General features: G+C 49.1%; 1 protein-coding gene across 1 annotated transcript; it reads left to right on the plus strand.

Annotated features, from left to right (window-relative positions):
• The first annotated feature begins 2,300 nt into the window (after positions 1-2,300).
• CAMP (cathelicidin antimicrobial peptide) lies at positions 2,301-4,441 on the plus strand. The gene is made up of 4 exons (XM_050781017.1): positions 2,301-2,671; positions 3,313-3,420; positions 3,562-3,633; positions 4,249-4,441. The coding sequence occupies exons 1-4, from the start codon at positions 2,462-2,464 to the stop codon at positions 4,378-4,380; spliced, it is 522 nt and encodes a 173-aa protein (XP_050636974.1). The 5' UTR covers positions 2,301-2,461; the 3' UTR covers positions 4,381-4,441.
• Positions 4,442-17,978: the final 13,537 nt, after the last annotated feature.

Raw genomic sequence — 17,978 nt, forward strand, 5'->3', positions numbered from 1 at the left:
GTCTCATGCCCTAACCTAAGGACTAACATTGTCATCTGCTTCTCCCCCAGTTTGGCTTCTTGGGGATCCTAAAGCCAGTCAGAAGCGGGGAGGAAGCAGGAGAGTCCTGAGAGGCCTGATATCCCTGGATGGCCCTTTTCCCAACAGCCATAAAGGGCCTGATGTGCAAGCTCTGCTTGACCAAGAGGCCACTGGGGCAACACTTGAGCTGTGAAACCAGGTTGCACAGAAGTCCACTTCTTCCTTCTCTCAAGGCCAGGTGTGCAACCAGTGGCCTTCATCCAAGCTTCCACCTTCTAGGACCCCTGCTGTCCAAGCCCCCAAGTGTCCCACAGGCCAACTGAGGTCAAGAGGTACCCCAGGCCTCAGGGCCACATGGCCAGTCCACAGAGGAGCTGGGACTGGAATTTGCCACGTGGACGCTGGACCCCTCTATCACTTTGGCCCTTTATCTCTCCCGGCTGTGCTCTCTCCCTCTCCCAACACCAGCCAGGCATCCCAGCTTGGTGTCTCAGCCAGAGCACCAAACAGGGAGTCATTTGAGGTCGCATCAGGAGAGACTTCCTGGAAGCTGTAGGGGCAAAGAGGAGATTGCTGTGCCTGGTTGGAGGTCAGGGAAAGCTTCATGAGGTGAAAGGGCAGGCCCAACAGAAGGATGGGGGCAGACCTGGGAGAAAGAGTAGGAGGCTCAGATGAGCCTATGTGATGGAGGCCTATGTGACAGTCTGGCACTTGGGGTGTGCAGGGATGGGGTGAGGACAGTGGGAACAAAAAGGCCACAGGCCCTGATGCCAGACTAGGGGGTATGTGGGCTCCTGAAGGTAGAGGGTTGAAATGGCCAAATCGGTGGTTTAAAGGAACCCCTGGACAATGGTGTGGAGGGTGGACTATGGTCTGAGGAGAGCCTGAAACCTAGAGAAGGTGGAGTCTGGAGGCTGGGGCAGCACTGCATGGGAGAGATGGTGGCAGGAGCCAGGCAGGGGTGGAGGGGGAGGCCGGAGGGGAGTGCTTTCAGAAAGAAGGAGCTGAGGGTGCTTCAGGGCTCAGGCAGCAGACACTCAGCAGAAGAGCAGTCAAGGGGGCCCAGTGGGGACAACTAGGATGTTCATGGGAGTCTTGAACTCAGAGACACAGATAGGGTGGTGTCTACCTATTATAACTGGTGTTCTGGGAGAGGGTGTCCCCAGGGAAACCCAAGGCCAGGGAAGAGAAGCAGCCCAGGAGGTGACCCCACACGCTCTCAATATTAAGAAGACAGTCCTTGGGGGAGACCAAGAAGGAGCCACCAGGGAGGCAGGAGGGACAGCAGGAGAGTGGCATTGGGGAAACTGAGGCAGCAGGAAGGAAGGCTCACCACTGTCTGTGCAGACAAACACCAGGCTTGAGGGTGGCCAGTGGACCCGGGGTGGGTTGGCCATTCTGCAGTGGCCTCCAGTATGAAGAAGAGTGAAAAGATGGGGTCAAGAAGTGTAGACAACCTTTCCTAAGACTTGGCTTGAGAGAAGCCAGGGTGAAAGGCCATGTCTGGAGGGGCTTGGGAACATTTTGAGACTGAGAAAAACAGTGAAGAAGGATGCAGAAGGGGATAGATGGAGCAGAGCCTCTGTCTGGCTGACAGCTGGGTCCAGAGAGCAGGTAGTATGGCCTTGAATAGAAAGGGCAACTTGTCCCTTGCAAGGGTGAGTCTCTAGGTTGGGGGTGCTACTGTCTTCATTCACCAGTTCTTTTTTTGCTGTTTGATTTTTTCATACTGAGTCTCACTCTGTTACCCCGGCTGGAATGCAGTGGCATGATCTTAGCTAACTGCAACTTCTGCTTCCCGGGTTCAACGGGTTCAAGCGATTCTCATGCTTCAGCCTATAGCTGGGACTACAGGTGTGAGCCACCATGCGTGGCTAATTTTTGTATTTTTAGTAGAGATAGGGTTTCACCATGTTGGTGAGGCTTGTCTTGAACTCCTTATCTCAGGTGATCTGCCCACCTTGGCCTCCTAAAGTGCTGGGATTATAGGTGTGAGCCACCGTGCCCTGCCTCATTAATCAATTCTTAATCGATGCCTACTGGATGCCAGGCAATGCCTAGAGCTGGAGATTTAGCAGTAAACAACTAAATCCATCACCCTGACTCCTGAGGAGTAGAAGGATGTAGAATAGGCACCTGGCTCTCTTCCTCTCTTGAGGGACTTAATGCTCTTGAGCAACCCTGGCTATGACAATCTCCTGTCGGGTCTGGGAGGTTGTCAGAGAGATGGAGAAACCACTTCCTCATCTTGCACACGAGGCAGGCCTCACTCACTGCCCAGCAAGTCCTGTGAAGCAATAGCCAGGGGCTGAAGCAAACCCCAGCCCACACCCTGGCAGGCAGCCAGGGATGGGTGGGTCAGGAAGGTTCCTGGTTGGGCCTTTGCATCAGGCTCAGGTTGAGCATAAAGGAGGCTCCTGTGGGCTAGAGGGAGGCAGACATGGGGACCATGAAGACCCACAGGGATAGCCCCTCCCTGGGGCGGTGGTCACTGGTGCTGCTGCTGCTGGGCCTAGTGATGCCTCTGGCCATCGTTGCCCAGGTCCTCAGCTACCAGGAAGCTGTGCTTCGTGCTATAGATGGCATCAACCAGCGGTCCTCGGATGCCAACCTGTACCGCCTCCTGGACCTGGACCCGAGGCCCACGATGGTGAGCTTTTGGCGAGGTTCTGTTCTGCTCTGGCTAGGCTTGGCCACCTGTTGTTCCTTCTGCTCCTGCTGCACTGCCTGCCAAAAGGGCATCTCCCCCTTTAAGTGTGGTCCTGTCTTTTCCAGGGAACCTTCTAGAGCTTGTATCTCCTCCCAGCATGAGAGCTTCCTGTCTTAGAATTCCTGCGGTGGCAGAGATACCCTCACCCCAACCCCATGCAGGTGTAGAGGCTTCTGTGAGCTCCAGGCACTAGAGTGGGGTCATTGGCTCTGGGCAGTGACCTCCTCTGCTTTAAGTCTCTGCTGTACCACGTTACCCCACACAGGGAAGAACTCTGTCCAGACTTTAGGTTCCAGTGGGTGTGTCTTGTACCCCAGGAAGCCCCCCGACTTCCCTTGCCCCCACCCCAGAGTGGGAGGGGCTCCTTGTTAGAGCTCATCTGAGGTCTGCTCCTACTCACTGTTCACCTAGGAGGGTAGGAATGGCTCAGTCTTCCTCCCCTCAGTACCCCAGTGCCGCGCCCAGTGCCCAGGGCCCATCGCACATCGGGTACTGTTGAAAGCCTGTCCTCTTGGTGGGAAGGTCATGGACACAAATCAGAAAATACAAGTATGGGCCTCCCCATTTCCTCCTCTGACTAGGATGGGGACCCAGACACCCCAAAGCCTGTGAGCTTCACAGTGAAGGAGACAGTGTGCCCCAGGACAACACAGAAGTCACCGGAGGATTGTGACTTCAAGGAGGACGGGGTGAGGCTTGGGGCTGGGGGTGTTGGTGGGTGCCTCCCAAGGAGGTGAACAAGGGGCACCTGCGGAATATTTCCCACTGGGATGGGGCTGGGAGGTTGTGGCAAATGGTTTCAAGTTTCACCGTGAGCTTCTCCTTTCCAGCTGGTGAAGCGGTGTGTGGGGACAGTGATCCTAAACCAGGCCAGGGACTCCTTTGACATCAGTTGTGATAAGGTGAGTGGGCTGTTCTGGGTTGCAGGGGCTGATGGGAGCATAGAGTGTGGACCATCCTATGGGTCAACTAACTACCTCCCCAACCCAGGGCAGAGAAAGCCCCTCCTACCCAGGGCTCTTCCCCCAACCTGAGCTCCATCTCTGGGGCCAGCTCTGGAATCCTAAGGTGTAGCTCTCCAAGTGTAGCCCTTCCTGGGGACTCGTTAGACATGCAAATTCTCAGGCCCCACTCAGATCTACTCAGACAGACGCTGGGTAGGGCCCAGAAATTCATATTTTGATAAGCTTTCCAGGAGATTCCGGCTCCTGTAAAGTTTGAGAGCCACTGTCTTAGAGTACTCAGCTCTCAGCCCTGTGTTCCCATCTCAGTGTTTCTGGGCTGAGCTGTGTGACCCTGCAGAGCCCCTCACGATCCCCGGGACTCAGTTTTCTCATCTTTTTACTTGGTGTAGGGATTCAATCACATGCTTCAAAGATCACAGTCAGAGGTTGAACTGGGGCCCCAAAGTTCCTGCGGGGGCCCACGAAGAGGGGCATCTAGGTGGGGAGGTGTCTTGGATTGACCCTGGGTACACCCCTGACAAGGAACCTGTTTCTTCCTGTATACAACACCAGGATAATAGGAGATTTGCCCGGCTGGGCAATTTCTTCCGGAAAGTTAAAGAGAAGATTGGCGGAGGGCTTAAAAAAGTTGGCCAGAAAATCAAGGATTTTTTGGGGAATCTTGTACCCAGGACAGCGTCCTAGTGTGTGCCCTACTCTAGCTCAGGCTTCTGGGCTCTGAGAAATAAACTATGAGAGCAATTTCCTCAGGCTGCAATCTCACTTGTCTTGCCTCCTCTCTCTCACCACTACCGAGCCCTTAACTCAGGGAGGCCGCGTGTGAGTGTGAGTGTGTGTGAATGTGACACAGAGGTGGCAAGGGCAGTGTTCCATCCAGGAGGACACAGGGTAAGGCAGCAGGGCCAAGAGGTCCAAGAGAGCATCCCCATTCTCAGTGGAACCCCCAGTGGGGAATTAAGGAGCTCTACTCTGTGTGTGGTGGTGGGGGAATGCTGTGGAGCTGTTCCTGCTCATGGGGAGGTGACATTCGGGAGAGGGGCCAAGCGTGTTGCTAACATGCAGAGAAGCATGGTCCAGTCCCATGGGTGGCTGGCCAACTGGGTGCGGTCTGCCTGCAGGTACAATTCCCATAAAATTCCACTGCTTCCTAAAAGACTTAACTCAGGAAAGCCCATAACTCCGGGCATTTCCTCTGGCATTGGGACACATCACAGTTTCGTCAGGTAGGTAGCAGATTTAACTTGTGGGCTTGTGTTTAGGGATTGTTGGAAACAAGAATATGGTCGGGCATGATGTCTCATACCTGTAATCCCAGGACTTTGGGAAGCCAGGCGGGTGGATTACTTGAGCTCAAGAGTTTGAGACCAGCCTGGGCAACATGGCGAAGCCTGTCTCTACTAAAAATACAAAAATTAGCTAAGCGTGGTGATGCATGCCTGTAGTCCCAGCTACTCGGGAGGCTGAGGTGGGAGGATTTCTTGAACTTGGAAGGCAGAGGTTGCAGTGAGCTGAGATTGCGCCACTGCTCTCCAGCCTGGGTGACAGGGTGAAACCCTATCTAAACAAACAAAGGTGAGTGGGCTCATAAAAACCAAAGACCAGCCAGGGGCGGTGGCTCACGCCTTGTCATCCCAGCACTTTGGGAGGCCAAGGTGGGCAGATCACCTGAGGTTGAAATTTCAAGACCAGCCTGACCAACATGGAGAAACCCCGTCTCTACTAAAAATACAAAATTAGCTGGGCGTGGTGGTGCATGCCTGTAATTCCAGCTACTCGGAAGGCTAAGGCAGGAGAATCACTTGAACCCGGGAGGCAGAGGTTGTGGTGAGCTGAGATCATGCCATTGCACTCTAGCCTGGGCAACAAGAGCAAAACTCCATCTCAAAAAACAAAACAAAACAAACAAACAAACAAAAAACCCACCTAAAGCAAATACCCACATGCACACCCTAGCTCTCTGACCTTGGGAACATCATCTGACCTTTCAGTCTCAATATTTTCACCTGTAAAATGGAAAACATAACAGTTCATTCCTCCAGGATGACTATGGGGATAGATGATAGATGGCACGTGTGAAGTGCTGGGCACATAATAGAAATCTAGAGATTCTTTGTCTTTTTGCATCATGTCAACGCAAGGATGGATTCTTTGTTGTGCCAAAGAGCTGGTCTTCTCTTCTCCCTCTCTGCTGAAACACCCCCAGTGGCAGGAAACTCACTGCCTGCTATTGTGAGTCAGTGCATTCCATGGCTGGGTAGTTTCTTGTCTTAGAAATTGATGCAGTGAAATTCAGTTTTCCATGCCTTTACCTAGCACAGTGTTTGGCATATTATTGGCACTCAGATGTTTTAATGAATGAACAGAAAAAAGCTGTTAATCATTCATTTATCATCTTTAAGAAAAATAAGATTAAAAGGCCAGGCACAATGGCTCACACTTGTAATCCCAGCACTTTGGGAGGCCAAGGTGGGTGGATCATCTGAGGTCAGGAGCTCTAGGCCAGCTTGACCAACATGGTGAAACCCCGTCTCTACTAAAATACAAAAATTAGCCAGGCCTGGTGGCAGATGCCTGTAATCTCAGCTACTCCGGAGGCTGAGGCAGGAGAATCGCTTGAATCCGGGAGGCGAAGGTTGCAGTGAGACGAGATGGCACCACTGCACTCCAGCCTGGGTGGCAGAGCGAGACTCCACCTCAAAAAAAAAAAAAAAAAAAAAAGAAAGAAAAGAAAAATAAGACTACAGGCTTTGTGAAGCTAGCTTTTTGGCACCATGCTTTTCTCAGTAATTATTTATTGGATAAATAAAGATCTAGTTAGTAAAATATAGTCTGAATACTTCAAAACACACACACATATTTCTTTTCCTCTCTATATATGAGACTATAGCTTTATTTTTTGAGTATATATGATGCTTTAACATAAAACAACACATTTGATTTTTTGAGGGGGCTTATAATTTTCTGCCTTCCCACCCCCTTTTGTGTAGTATAACATTCAAACGGAAAAAGTGCACATCTCATAAAGGTACAGACGGATGCATTTTCACAAACTGAACACCCCTGTGTGGAATCAGCGCTGGGATCAAAAAACATAAATTACAAGTACCCCAGAGGTCCAACTCACGCCACTCACAAATATTACCCATTCTGTCCTCCCAGAAATTACCAATATCCTGATTTTTTTTTTTTTTTTTTTTTTTTTTTTTTTTTGAGACGGAGTCTCGCTCTGTCGCCCAGGCTGGAGAGCGATCTCGGCTCACTGCAAGCTCCGCCTCCCGGGTTCACGCCATTCTCCTGCCTCAGCCTCCCGAGTAGCTGGGGCTACAGGTGCCCGCCGCCACACCTGGCTAACGTTTTTGTATTTTTAGTAGAGACGGGGTTTCACTGTGTTAGCCAGGATGGTCTTGATCTCCTGACCTCGTGATCTGCCCGCCTCAGCCTCCCAAAGTGCTGGGATTATAGGCGTGAGCCACCGCGCCCGGCCCTTTTTTTTTTTTTAGGGAGATTCTCACACTGTCACCTAGGCTGGAGTGCAGTGGCGCAATCTCAGCTCACTGCAACCTCGGCCTCCGGGGTTCAAGCAGTTCTCCTGCCTCAGCCTCCTGAGTAGCTGGGATTACAGGCGCGCACCACCGTGCCTGACTGATTTTTGTGTTTTTAGTAAAGGCAGGGTTTTGCCGTGTTGGCCGTGCTGGTCTCAAATTCCTGACCTCAAGTAATCCTCCCGCCTCCTCCTCCCAAAGTGCTGGGATTACAGGCATGAGCCACTCCACCAGCCCAATATCCAGATTTTTTTTTTTTTCTTTTGAAACAGAGTCTTTGCTCTGTCACCCAGGCTGGAGTGCAGTGGAATGATCTCGGCTCACTGCAACCTCTGCCTCTCAGGTTCAAACAATTCTTCTGCCTCAGCCTCCTGAGTAGCTGGGACTACAGGCGCCTGCCACCACGCCCAGCTAATTTTTGTATTTTTAGTAGAGACCAAGTTTCACCATATTGGCCAGGCTGGCCTTGAACTCCTGACCTCATGATCTGCCCACCTTGGCCTTCCAAAGTGCTGGGATTACAGGCATGAGCTACCATGCTTGGCCCAGTATCTTGATTTTTAGCATGCAGACATTTTGCCTGATTTTGAACTTTATTTATTTTATTTTTTATTTTTATTTATTTATTTTTTTAAGATGGAGTTTCACTCTTGTTGCCCATGCTGGAGTGCACTGGCACGATCTTGGCCCACCGCAACCTCCGCCTCCTGGGTTCAAGGGATTCTCCTGCCTTAGCCTCCTGAGTAGCTAGGATTACAGGCATGTGCCACTACACTGGCTAATTTTTTTTATTTTTATTTTTTTGAGACAAAGTCTCACTCTGTTGCCCAGGCTGGAGTACAGTGGTATGGTCTGGGCTTACTGCAACCTCAGCCTCCCGGGTTCAAGCGATTCTTCTGCCTCAGTCTCCTGAGTAGCTGGGACTACAGGTGCGTGCCATCACACCTGGCTAATTTTTTGCATTTTTAGTAGAGACAGGGTTTCTTCGTATTAGCCAGGATGGTCTCGATCTCCCAACCTCATGATCTACCTGCCTTGAACTCCCAAAGTGCTGGGATTATAGGTGTGAGCCACCCTTTCCCGGCCTAATTTTGTATTTTTAGTAGAGACGGGGTTTCTCCATGTTGGTCAGGCTGGTCTTGAACTTCTGACCTCAGGTGAACCACTGGCCTCCCAAAGTGCTGTGATTACAGGCCTGCACTACCGTGCCCGGCCTTGATTTTGAGCTTTAAATAAGTGGAATGATATGATACATATTCTTTTTGCCTGGCTTCTCTCTCTTCATATTATGTTGGTGAGATCACCTCTGTTGATGATGAGAGGTAGGGATCGAGTTTCTTTTTTTCTTTTTTCATATGGATATCTAATTGACCCAGCACTTTTTATTGAAATAATTATTTCCCAACCCTGACATATTTTTTAAATACTGTTTTATTTTCTGATTATAAAATCAAGACACATGTCAAGCATGGTGATATGTATTTGTAGTCCCAGCTACTTGGGAGGCTGAGGCAGGAGGATCACTTGAGCTCAGGAGTTTTAGAACAGCCTGGGTAACATAGTGAGACTCCCATCTCTAAAAAATTTTTTTTAAAAATTAAGACACATTGAAAAGTCTTGACACTCCTGAGCATTGATAAAGTTGTGGAGGGTGGAGCCATCCTGGGGAGCCATTTGGAAGTACCTAATAAATATGAATATATGTACACCTGTGAACAAGCCATTCTGCCCCTTGGTCTACAGCACAGAGCAGCTTTTCTCCAGGTGTTGTCTGGGGAATCCCTGGGGGGCAACGTGAGACTTTCAGTGGGTCTGTGAGGTAAGGTATATTTTTTTCTCTCTAAATAGCTTATAAGTGGAGTTTTGGAGACTATGTGGTATCTGATATCTTTGGGGAACAACTTCAACACAACATCCTGGTGACCTTGCACATGTCCACATAGGCCATGCAGGCAAGTTTTGAACCACAGTTTTTGTTTGTTTGTTTTTTCTTTTTGAGATGGAGTTTTGCTCTGTTGCCCAGGTTGGAGTGCTGTGGCGTGGTCTCGGCTCACTGCAACCTCCGCCTCCTAGGTTCAAGTGATTCTCCTGCCTCAGCCTCCCAAGTAGCTGGGATTACAGGCACCTGCCACCACGCCCAGCTGATTTTTCTTTAGTACAGACGGGGTTTCACTATGTAAGCCAGGCTGGTCTTGAACCCTGACCTCAGGTGATCCACCCACCTCAGCCTCTCAAAGAGCTGGGATTATAGGCGTAAACCACCATGTCCAGCTTGAACCACAGTTAATCTGAATCTTGGCAGAATTCCCTGTGGTCCTTCCTGGGACATGAGAGCCTAGAAGCTTATGAGGAGGTGCTCCCCTAGGCCACTTCCAACTTGCCTCCCTGTATCTCCTGGGAGGGTTCTGGTGAGATATGTGGCTTTCTGCCTCGGCCCTTTAGGGTTTAGTTGTATACTCTAAAACCACTTAACCAGCCGGGCATGGTGGCTCATGCTTATAATCCCAGTACTTTAGGAGGCCGAGGTGGGTGGATTACCTGAGATCAGGAGTTCGAAACCAGCCTTGCCAACATGGCGAAACCCCGTCTCTACTAAAAATACAAAAATAAGCCTGGCATGGTGGTACATGCCTGTGATCCCACCTATTCGGGAGGCTGAGGCAGAAGAATTGCTTGAACCTGGGAGGCAGAGGTTGCAGTAAGCCGAGATTGTGCCACTGCCCTCCAGCCTGGGAGACAGAGCAAGACTCTGTCTCAAAAAAAAAAAATTAATTAATTAATTAATTAGACAAAAATGGCCGGGCACGATGGCTTATGCCTGTAATCCTAGCACTTTGGGAGGCCAAGGGGGGGCGGATCATTTGAGGTCAGGAGTTCGAGACCAGCCTGGCCCACATGGTGGAACCCCATCTCTGCTAAAAATACAAAAATTAGCTGGGCATGGTGTCACGTGCCTTTAGTCCCAGCTACTCGAAAGACTGAGGCAGGAGAATCGTTTGAACCCGGGAAGTGGAGGTTGCAGTGAGCAGAGATCGTGCCATTCCACTCCAGGCTGGGTGACAGAACGAGATACCGTCTCAAAAATAAATAAATAAATAATTAAAATAAAAATAAAACCACTTGACCATCACAAACACTTAAAACCAATAGTAAGTGCAAAACTATGCCTACTGGTGCATGCATATTCCCTGATCTCTCTATTGTTTTCACTCCAGGTCTCAGCTGCTTTAAGGAATAAAAACTTCCCTGGGGGCCTGCCTCCTCTGCATTGCCCTGCATTCCCTAAACTCCCAGCTGAGGAGATAGGTGGTCTCCTGGCAGCTGGAGTGCCTATGTAAAACTGTGTTTTTGCAAAAAAAAAAAAAAAAAGCACTTGATAGAGTTTGGACAAAACTTGCAGTGCAGAGAAAAAAAGTCAAGGTAACTATGTGGTTTGGGTGGATTCATTGTGTGTGAGAATGTATAATTGGTATTAACAGTGTATTACATCTTTGAACCTTAAATGCTCATAAAATGTTAGAGAAAATTGCTTTGGTGTCCAATGCTTTCACTGTATAAATGATGTTCTGTTAATTGGCAAGCCAGAAATGTCTACTTTCTGTGTTAACAGCAGTCAGCATGCGTGACTGGTAAACCCCAACAAAACTCAGAGGACTGCTTGCCAATTAAAGTTTCTTGAAACAACATGGGTGGATTCACAAAGCTAATCTCTCCAGCAGTCAGACAAGAACAATTGCTGCCTCTTACAAAGTAAGAGCTCTATGTTCCCAGTACTAACACTGCTGCTGCGTGCCAAACTTGTAACTCCTGTTGAAAGCAGGCCCATTTATTTTCTAGTGAAAAACAGGCCACACTACACAGGACTCTGGCCCCACCTGCATCTGCAGAGATCTTTGACCCCCACCCCCTCCAGGCTAACGGCTATACTTTTGTTACCAGGTTTTTTCTTTATTCAGGTTTTAAAGTGTTTCAGTCCATTCAGCTGACTCTGGCCCCACTGTGGCCCTTGAAATTAATCTGTTATGTTTTATTTGATGGACATTTCACAGACCTAAGTAACTGATCCTGCCGAATGTATTGTGAAAATAGATGCTTTCAGTATGAATGATATTTATCCCGACTTTAAGGGATGCTCCCAATGGGGAAAGGCCATAGTTAGGACAGTGGCAGTGGGACAAGTACACAACTGGGAGCCCACCAGGCCACATGATGGCAGTAAAGCAGCATAGAATACAAGGCTGGGAGGGTGGGGGGACACTACCCACGAAAAAGCCGGGGGAGGCAGAAGTGCTAAAGGAAACCCAACACCCTGTGTGGACTGCCCTCCCACTCAGCCAATTAGTCCCAAAGAGCCTTAACATTAAGAGTGTGGGTGAGGTGACTGGTAAGTATGCAGACTGGAGCCTGTGGCAAAAAGATGTAGCCGCTAAGCAATGGTCCCCTTGTGGACCTGGAGAAAGCATTTGTCTGATGCCACTACCAGGTATATCCTTTTTGAGAGGAAATTATTGGCTGGTTATTGGCTGTTAGTGGACACTGAGAAATTAACAAAGCAGCAGCAGGTGTTATTATGCCTTGACATCCATGAGAGGGTCAAAAATGAAAACACCAACAAAACGGATTTTTCCCAGAAAGGAAATAAACTAAGAGTGTGGCAGGAAGAGCGTCAGACAAAACCTCACACTGAGTTGAGGAAGGAAAGGGCTTTATTCGGCCAGAGCGTTGGCAGACTTATGTCTTAAAAAACCGAGCTCCCAGAGTGAGCAATTCCTGTCCCTTTTAAGGGCTCACAACTCTAAGGGGGTCCACATGAGAGGGTCGTGATCGATTGAGCAGCAGCGGGTACATGACGGGGTGATGGGGGAGGTGGGGGGGGGTGCTGCATGCACCAGTAATCAGAATGTAACAGAACAGGACAGGGATTTTCATGATGCTTTTCCATACAATGTCTAAATCTATAGATAACACAAGCAGTTAGGTCAGGGGTTGATTTTTAACTATCAGGCCCAGGGCGTGGCGCCAGGCTGTCTGCCTTTGGATTTCATTTCTGCCTTTTAGTTTTTACTTCTTTTTTCTTTGGAGGCAGAAATTGGGCATAAGACAATATGAGGGGTGGTATCCTCCCTTAAGAGTTTAACACGGCCGGGCGCGGTGGCTCAAGCCTGTAATCCCAGCACTTTGGGAGGCAGAGACGGGCGGATCACGAGGTCAGGAGATCGAGACCATCCTGGTTAACACGGTGAAACCCCGTCTCTACTAAAAAATACAAAAAACTAGCCGGCTGAGGTGGCGGACGCCTGTAGTCCCAGCTACTCGGGAGGCGGAGGCAGGAGAATGGCGTGAACCCGGGAGGCGGAGCTTGCAGTGAGCTGAGATCCGGCCACTGCACTCCAGCCTGGGTGACAGCGCGAGACTCCGTCTCAAAAAAAAAAAAAAAAAAAAAAAGAGTTTAACACGTGCAGGAAAAAGTGGCTAGTCACCTTCTAGATATGGCTGTCTCAAATGTGGGGTTCTGTGCCAGAGCTTCTTGGGGGCTTTGGTATACCACTGTTTCTGAAAATGCCTGGGCCTGATTCAGGGACACATCCGCTCTGTTTAAGGCTGATGGGGTGCACTGGGCCATTGCAGCTGTTCAGCCTCAAGGAAATCTGTTTTTTTTTGTTTTTTGTTTTTTGTTTTTTGTTTTTTTTGAGACGATGTTTCGCTCTTCTTGCCTAGGCTGGAGTGCAATGGCATGATCTCGGCTCACAGCAACCTCTGCCTCCCGAGTTCAAGCAATTCCCCTGCCTCAGCCTCCTGAGTAGCTGGGATTACAGGCATGAACCACCACACCCGGCTAATTTTGTATTTTTAGTAGAGATGGGATTTCACCATGTTGGTCAGGCTGGTCTTGAACTCCTGATGTCAGGTGATCCACCCGCCTCAACCTCCCAAAGTACTGGGATTACAAGTGTGAGATCCCGCGCCTGGCTGGAAATCTGTTTTCAACTGCAATGGAAAAGGGGAGAAAGAGTGAGAGAGAAAGCAGAGCTCTGGGTTGTGGTGTTTGCTCTGGAAAATATCTCCTACAATTCATCTTGTTAACATTTTCACTGACTAGTGGGCAGTAGCCGATGGACTGGCAATGTGGTCTGGTGCCTGGCAGTGGGGCAACTTGATGATTTAGTCTCAAAGACTGAAGTCTTTGTAGGGATGAACATTATGGCAGCAGACTGCACTGGACCCACAGCCCCGTTCATGACTCCTGTGGCTGCCCATGAAAAACGACCATTCAAAGATGAACATCAATGGAATCTACAAGTTAATCAGACCTGTGCTGGCCAAGTAAGGACCATGACCACGTGGACATACCAGCACACAAGGCATGGTAATCCATCTGCAACTCAGGACTGCACCCCCAAATTAGACCTAGTGATTCCAGCACGGGAGGCCAAGGAAGTCTGGCAAGTGTGCCTGACTGCCAGCTACACAGTTGGGTGACAAAGGGAACTCCAGGGTGCATAACCAGGGGTGCTATCCCTGTCTGCACAGTAGTCATGGGCCAGACTATTCGAGGACTCTTAGATGGACTATGTTATATATTTAGATTCCCTGAACACATCTAATCAACAATGGTGCTACCTTTACAGTAAAAAGTACCCTGGAGGCCGGGAGCTGTGGCTAACACCTGTAATCCCAGCCCTTCGGGAGGCCAACGTGGGTGGAACACCTGAAGTCAGGAGTTTGAGACCAGCCTGACCAACATGGCAAAACCCCATCTCTACTAAAAATACAAAAATCAGCTGGGTGCAGTGGTGGGTGCCTGTAGTCCCAGTTACTCGGGAGGCGAAGGCAGGAGAATCGCTTGAATCCAGGAGACAGAGGTTGCAGTGAGCCAAGATCGCACCACTGCACTCCAGCCTGGGTGACAGAGTGAGACTCTGTCTCAAAAAAACAAAACAAAACAAAACAAAACGCAAAACTCTCCATAGTGGTGATAAAAAGTTGCATTGCCTGACTTCTTGCTGGCCTTTTGAGGTGAGGGTATGTGCAGTCATCAAGCTCTTGCTGGGTCAGGATTAATATTTGATGACCAATAAAGATTTTTTTTTTTTTGAGACATAAGTTTGCTCTTGTCACCCAGGTTGGAGTGCAGTGGCTCAATCTTGGCTCACTGCAACCTCCTTCTCCTGGGTTCAAGCGATTCTCCTGCCTCAGCCCCTCTCGAATAGCTGGGATTATAGGCACCCGCCACCACGCCCGGCTAATTTTTATATTTTTGCAGAGACAAAGTTTCACCATGTTGGCCAGGCTGGTCTCGAACTCCTGACCTCAGGTGATCCACCCGCCTTGGCCTCCCAAAGTGCTGGGATTACAGGCGTGAGCCAGCGTGCCCAGCCTCCGTATGAGGGTTTTGATTAGGTATGTGGCTTTCTGCTCTGGCTCCCCAGGGTACAGCTGTAGGCTATAAAGTTGCTCAATTGCAGTCTAGAATTGGCTCCTCAGCAACAGACTGTCCTATCATTTGTGACGCAGTCATCTGGTCCCTTTTGTTTTGGTGTCACTTAGTATAAAGGCCACAAGGAGTTCACGCCTTTGGCACTTTTCCTTTTGCTGTCTATATGAGTAATAAAATGTTAAAATTGAAGAAAGGTTCACTGTAACTTAACCCATCAAATCTGTCAGGAGTTTGCTTCGTTCTCCTGCTATGACAACAGCTTAACAGCTATTACAACAGATTGGATGCAGAAGCAGATGGAAAATTCAGCTTATGTATTTATTTATTTATTTTGATGGAGTTTTAGCTCCTGTTGCCCGGGCTGAAATGCAATGGCACAATCTTGCTCACTGCAACCTCCGCCTCCCAGGTTCAAGCGATTCTCCTGCCTCAGCCTTCTGAGTGGCTGGGATTACAGGCACACACCACCATGCCCGGCTAATTTTTCTGTGCTTTTAGTAGAGATGAGGTTTCACCATGTTGGCCAGGCTGGTCTCAAACTCCTGACCTCAGATGATCCACCTGCCTTAGCCTCCCAAAGTGCTGAGATTACAGGCGTGAGCCACTGCACCCTGCCAGCTTCTTCTATTGAGTATTAAAGAATTTTGCAAAAATGTAAAATAATGCCTCTTTTGTTACTAAATTTTTTAAAGGAAAACATTTTCATAAAAATATTTATGTTAACAAGTAATGGGTTTATTAGTTTTTAAAATGAATATATACATATATGAAATTTCTGCATTGCAATATCTAGTTTGGTAAATAGTGATGAATTTAGCTCACACAAACAAAAGTATAACCACCCAATGGGTCCACCTTCCCTGCTGCCTAGACAGAGCCAATTTATCAAAGACAGGGAAATTGCAATAGAGAAAGAGTAATTCAAGCAGAGCCGGCTATGCGGAAGACCAGAGTTTTATTATTACTCAAATCAGTCTCCCCCAAAACTCAGAGATCAAAATTTTTAAGGATAATTTGGTGGGAAGTTGGGGCGGGTAGTGAATAGGGGGTGCTGATTGGTTGGCTCGTGGATGAAATCATAAGGAGTTGAAGCTGTTCTCTTACGATGAGTCAGTTCCTAGGTGGTGGCCGCAGAACTGGTTGGCAGGTCCAGATGGGGTCATTCAGTTGTCAGAAATGCAAAAATCTGAAAAGACATCTCAAAAGGCCAATCTTAGGTTCACAATAGTGATATTATCTTCAAGAGTAATTGGGGGCTGGGCGTGGTGGTGGCTCACACCTGGAATCCTACTACTTTGGGAGGCCAAGGTGGGAGGATCACCTGAGGTCAGGAGTTCAAGACCAGCCCGACCAACATGGAGAAACCCCGTCCCTCCTAAAAATACAAAATTAGCCGGGTATGGTGGTGATGCCTGTAATCCCGGCTACTTGGGAGGCTGAGGCAGGAGAATTGCTTGAACTCAGGAGGAGGAGGTTGCAGTGAGCCGAGATAGCGCCATTGCACTCCAGCCTGGGCAATAAGAGTGAAATGCCGTCTCAAAAAAGCAAAAAAACAAACAAAAAACAAATCCAAAAATATTAGCTGGGTATGGTGGTGCGTGCCTGTAATCCCAGCTCCTCAGGAGGCTGAGGCAGGAGAATCGCTTTGTAGCAGGATGAGCAGCAGAGAAAACTCCTCAGACACCGAGTTAAAGAAGGAAGGGGTTTATTCGGCCGGGGGCATCAGCAAGACTTCTGTCTCAAGAGCCGAGCTCCCTGAGTGAGCAATTCCTGTCCATTTTAAGGGCTCACAGCTCTAAGGGGGTGCATGTGAGAGGGTCGTGATTGATTGAGCAAGCAGGGGGTACGTGACTGGGGGCTGCGTGCACCAGTAATTAGATTGGAACAAAACAAGATAGGAATTTTCACAGTGCATTTCTATACAATGTCTGTAATCTATAGATAACAGAACCAATTAGGTCAGGGGTCGATCTTTAACTACCAGGCCCAGGGTGTGGCACCCGGCTGTCTGCCTGTGGATTTCATTTCTGCTTTTTAGTTTTTACTTCTTCTTTCTTTGGAGGCAGAAATTGGGCATAAGACAATATGAGGGGTGGTCTTCTCCCTTAGCCTGAACCCAGGAGAGGGAGGTTGCAGTGAGCCGAGATCGCGCCACTGCACTCTAGCCTGGGCGAGAGTGAGACTCCGTCTCCCTTCCCCTAAAAATAAAAATTGGGGAAGTTGTGCTTCTTAGGGCCTCTGGAATAATGGCTGGTAATATTTAGAATTCCAGCCCCTCTCATCCTAATTGGGTGGCTGGTGGCCTTTCATTCATTTTACAAGAACAGTTTAGCCCTTGGGAAGGGCTATTATTTAAACTATAAACTGAATTTCTTTCCAAGGCTAGTTCAGCCTATGCCCAGGAGTGGACAAAGACAGGTTAGAGGTTGAAAGGAAGATGAGGTGGGTTAGGTCTGATATCTTCTACTGTCATTGATAAGGCTCTGATGACTAGAGGAACACCAGGGTCCTTGGTCTCTGATAGGATTAACAACACAGACACACGTGGAGTGGTTTCAAGGAGCGAAAAGTTTAATAGGCAAGAAAGAACGAAGGAAGAGGAAAACAGCTCCTCTGTAGAGACAGAGGGAGCGGAGATTGGAACAAAGAGAAAAGCACCGTGTGCGGAAAAGTGGCTGCTTATCTTGGGATGCTGGAGGAGGTGGTGTCTGGTTTCCACAGGGCTCAGGGGATTAGTTTGATCAGATGTGTCATTTACGTGGCAGCCAAAAACCTGGCCCTCCCACCCTAGCTTTTTAATATGCAAATGTAGAGCACCTTGAAGTTCTACTCACGTGGGAATATGTGGGGGGTGGCCATGTTGCCAGGCATCTGTCAGGGCAAAGAAGAGGAGGGCGGGAATCGCCAGGTTTGGGTGCACCCAGTTTCTAATGGCCTGAGTTTGCATAGCAAAGCTTGCCATCCGGCTCTAGGATCCCAGGTTTTCCTGCTAGACAAGAAACCTTTCTGGAGCTGCTTTAAAAGAAACAAAAGCCGGGCGCGGTGGCTCACGCCTGTAATCTCAGCACTTTGGGAGGCCGAGGCGGGTGGATCACGAGGTCAGGAGATCGAGACCATCCTGGCTAACACGGTGAAACCCCATCTCTACTAAAAATACAAAAAATTAGCCGGGCGTGGTGGCGGGCGCCTGTAGTCCCAGCTACTCGGGAGGCTGAGGCAGGAGAATGGCATGAACCTGGGAGGTGGAGCTTGCAGTGAGCCGAGATCGTGCCACTGCACTCCAGTCTGGGAGACACAGCGAG

Source organism: Macaca thibetana, chromosome 2 (genome assembly GCF_024542745.1).
Source record: "Macaca thibetana thibetana isolate TM-01 chromosome 2, ASM2454274v1, whole genome shotgun sequence".
Classification (NCBI taxonomy): Eukaryota; Metazoa; Chordata; class Mammalia; order Primates; family Cercopithecidae; genus Macaca; species Macaca thibetana.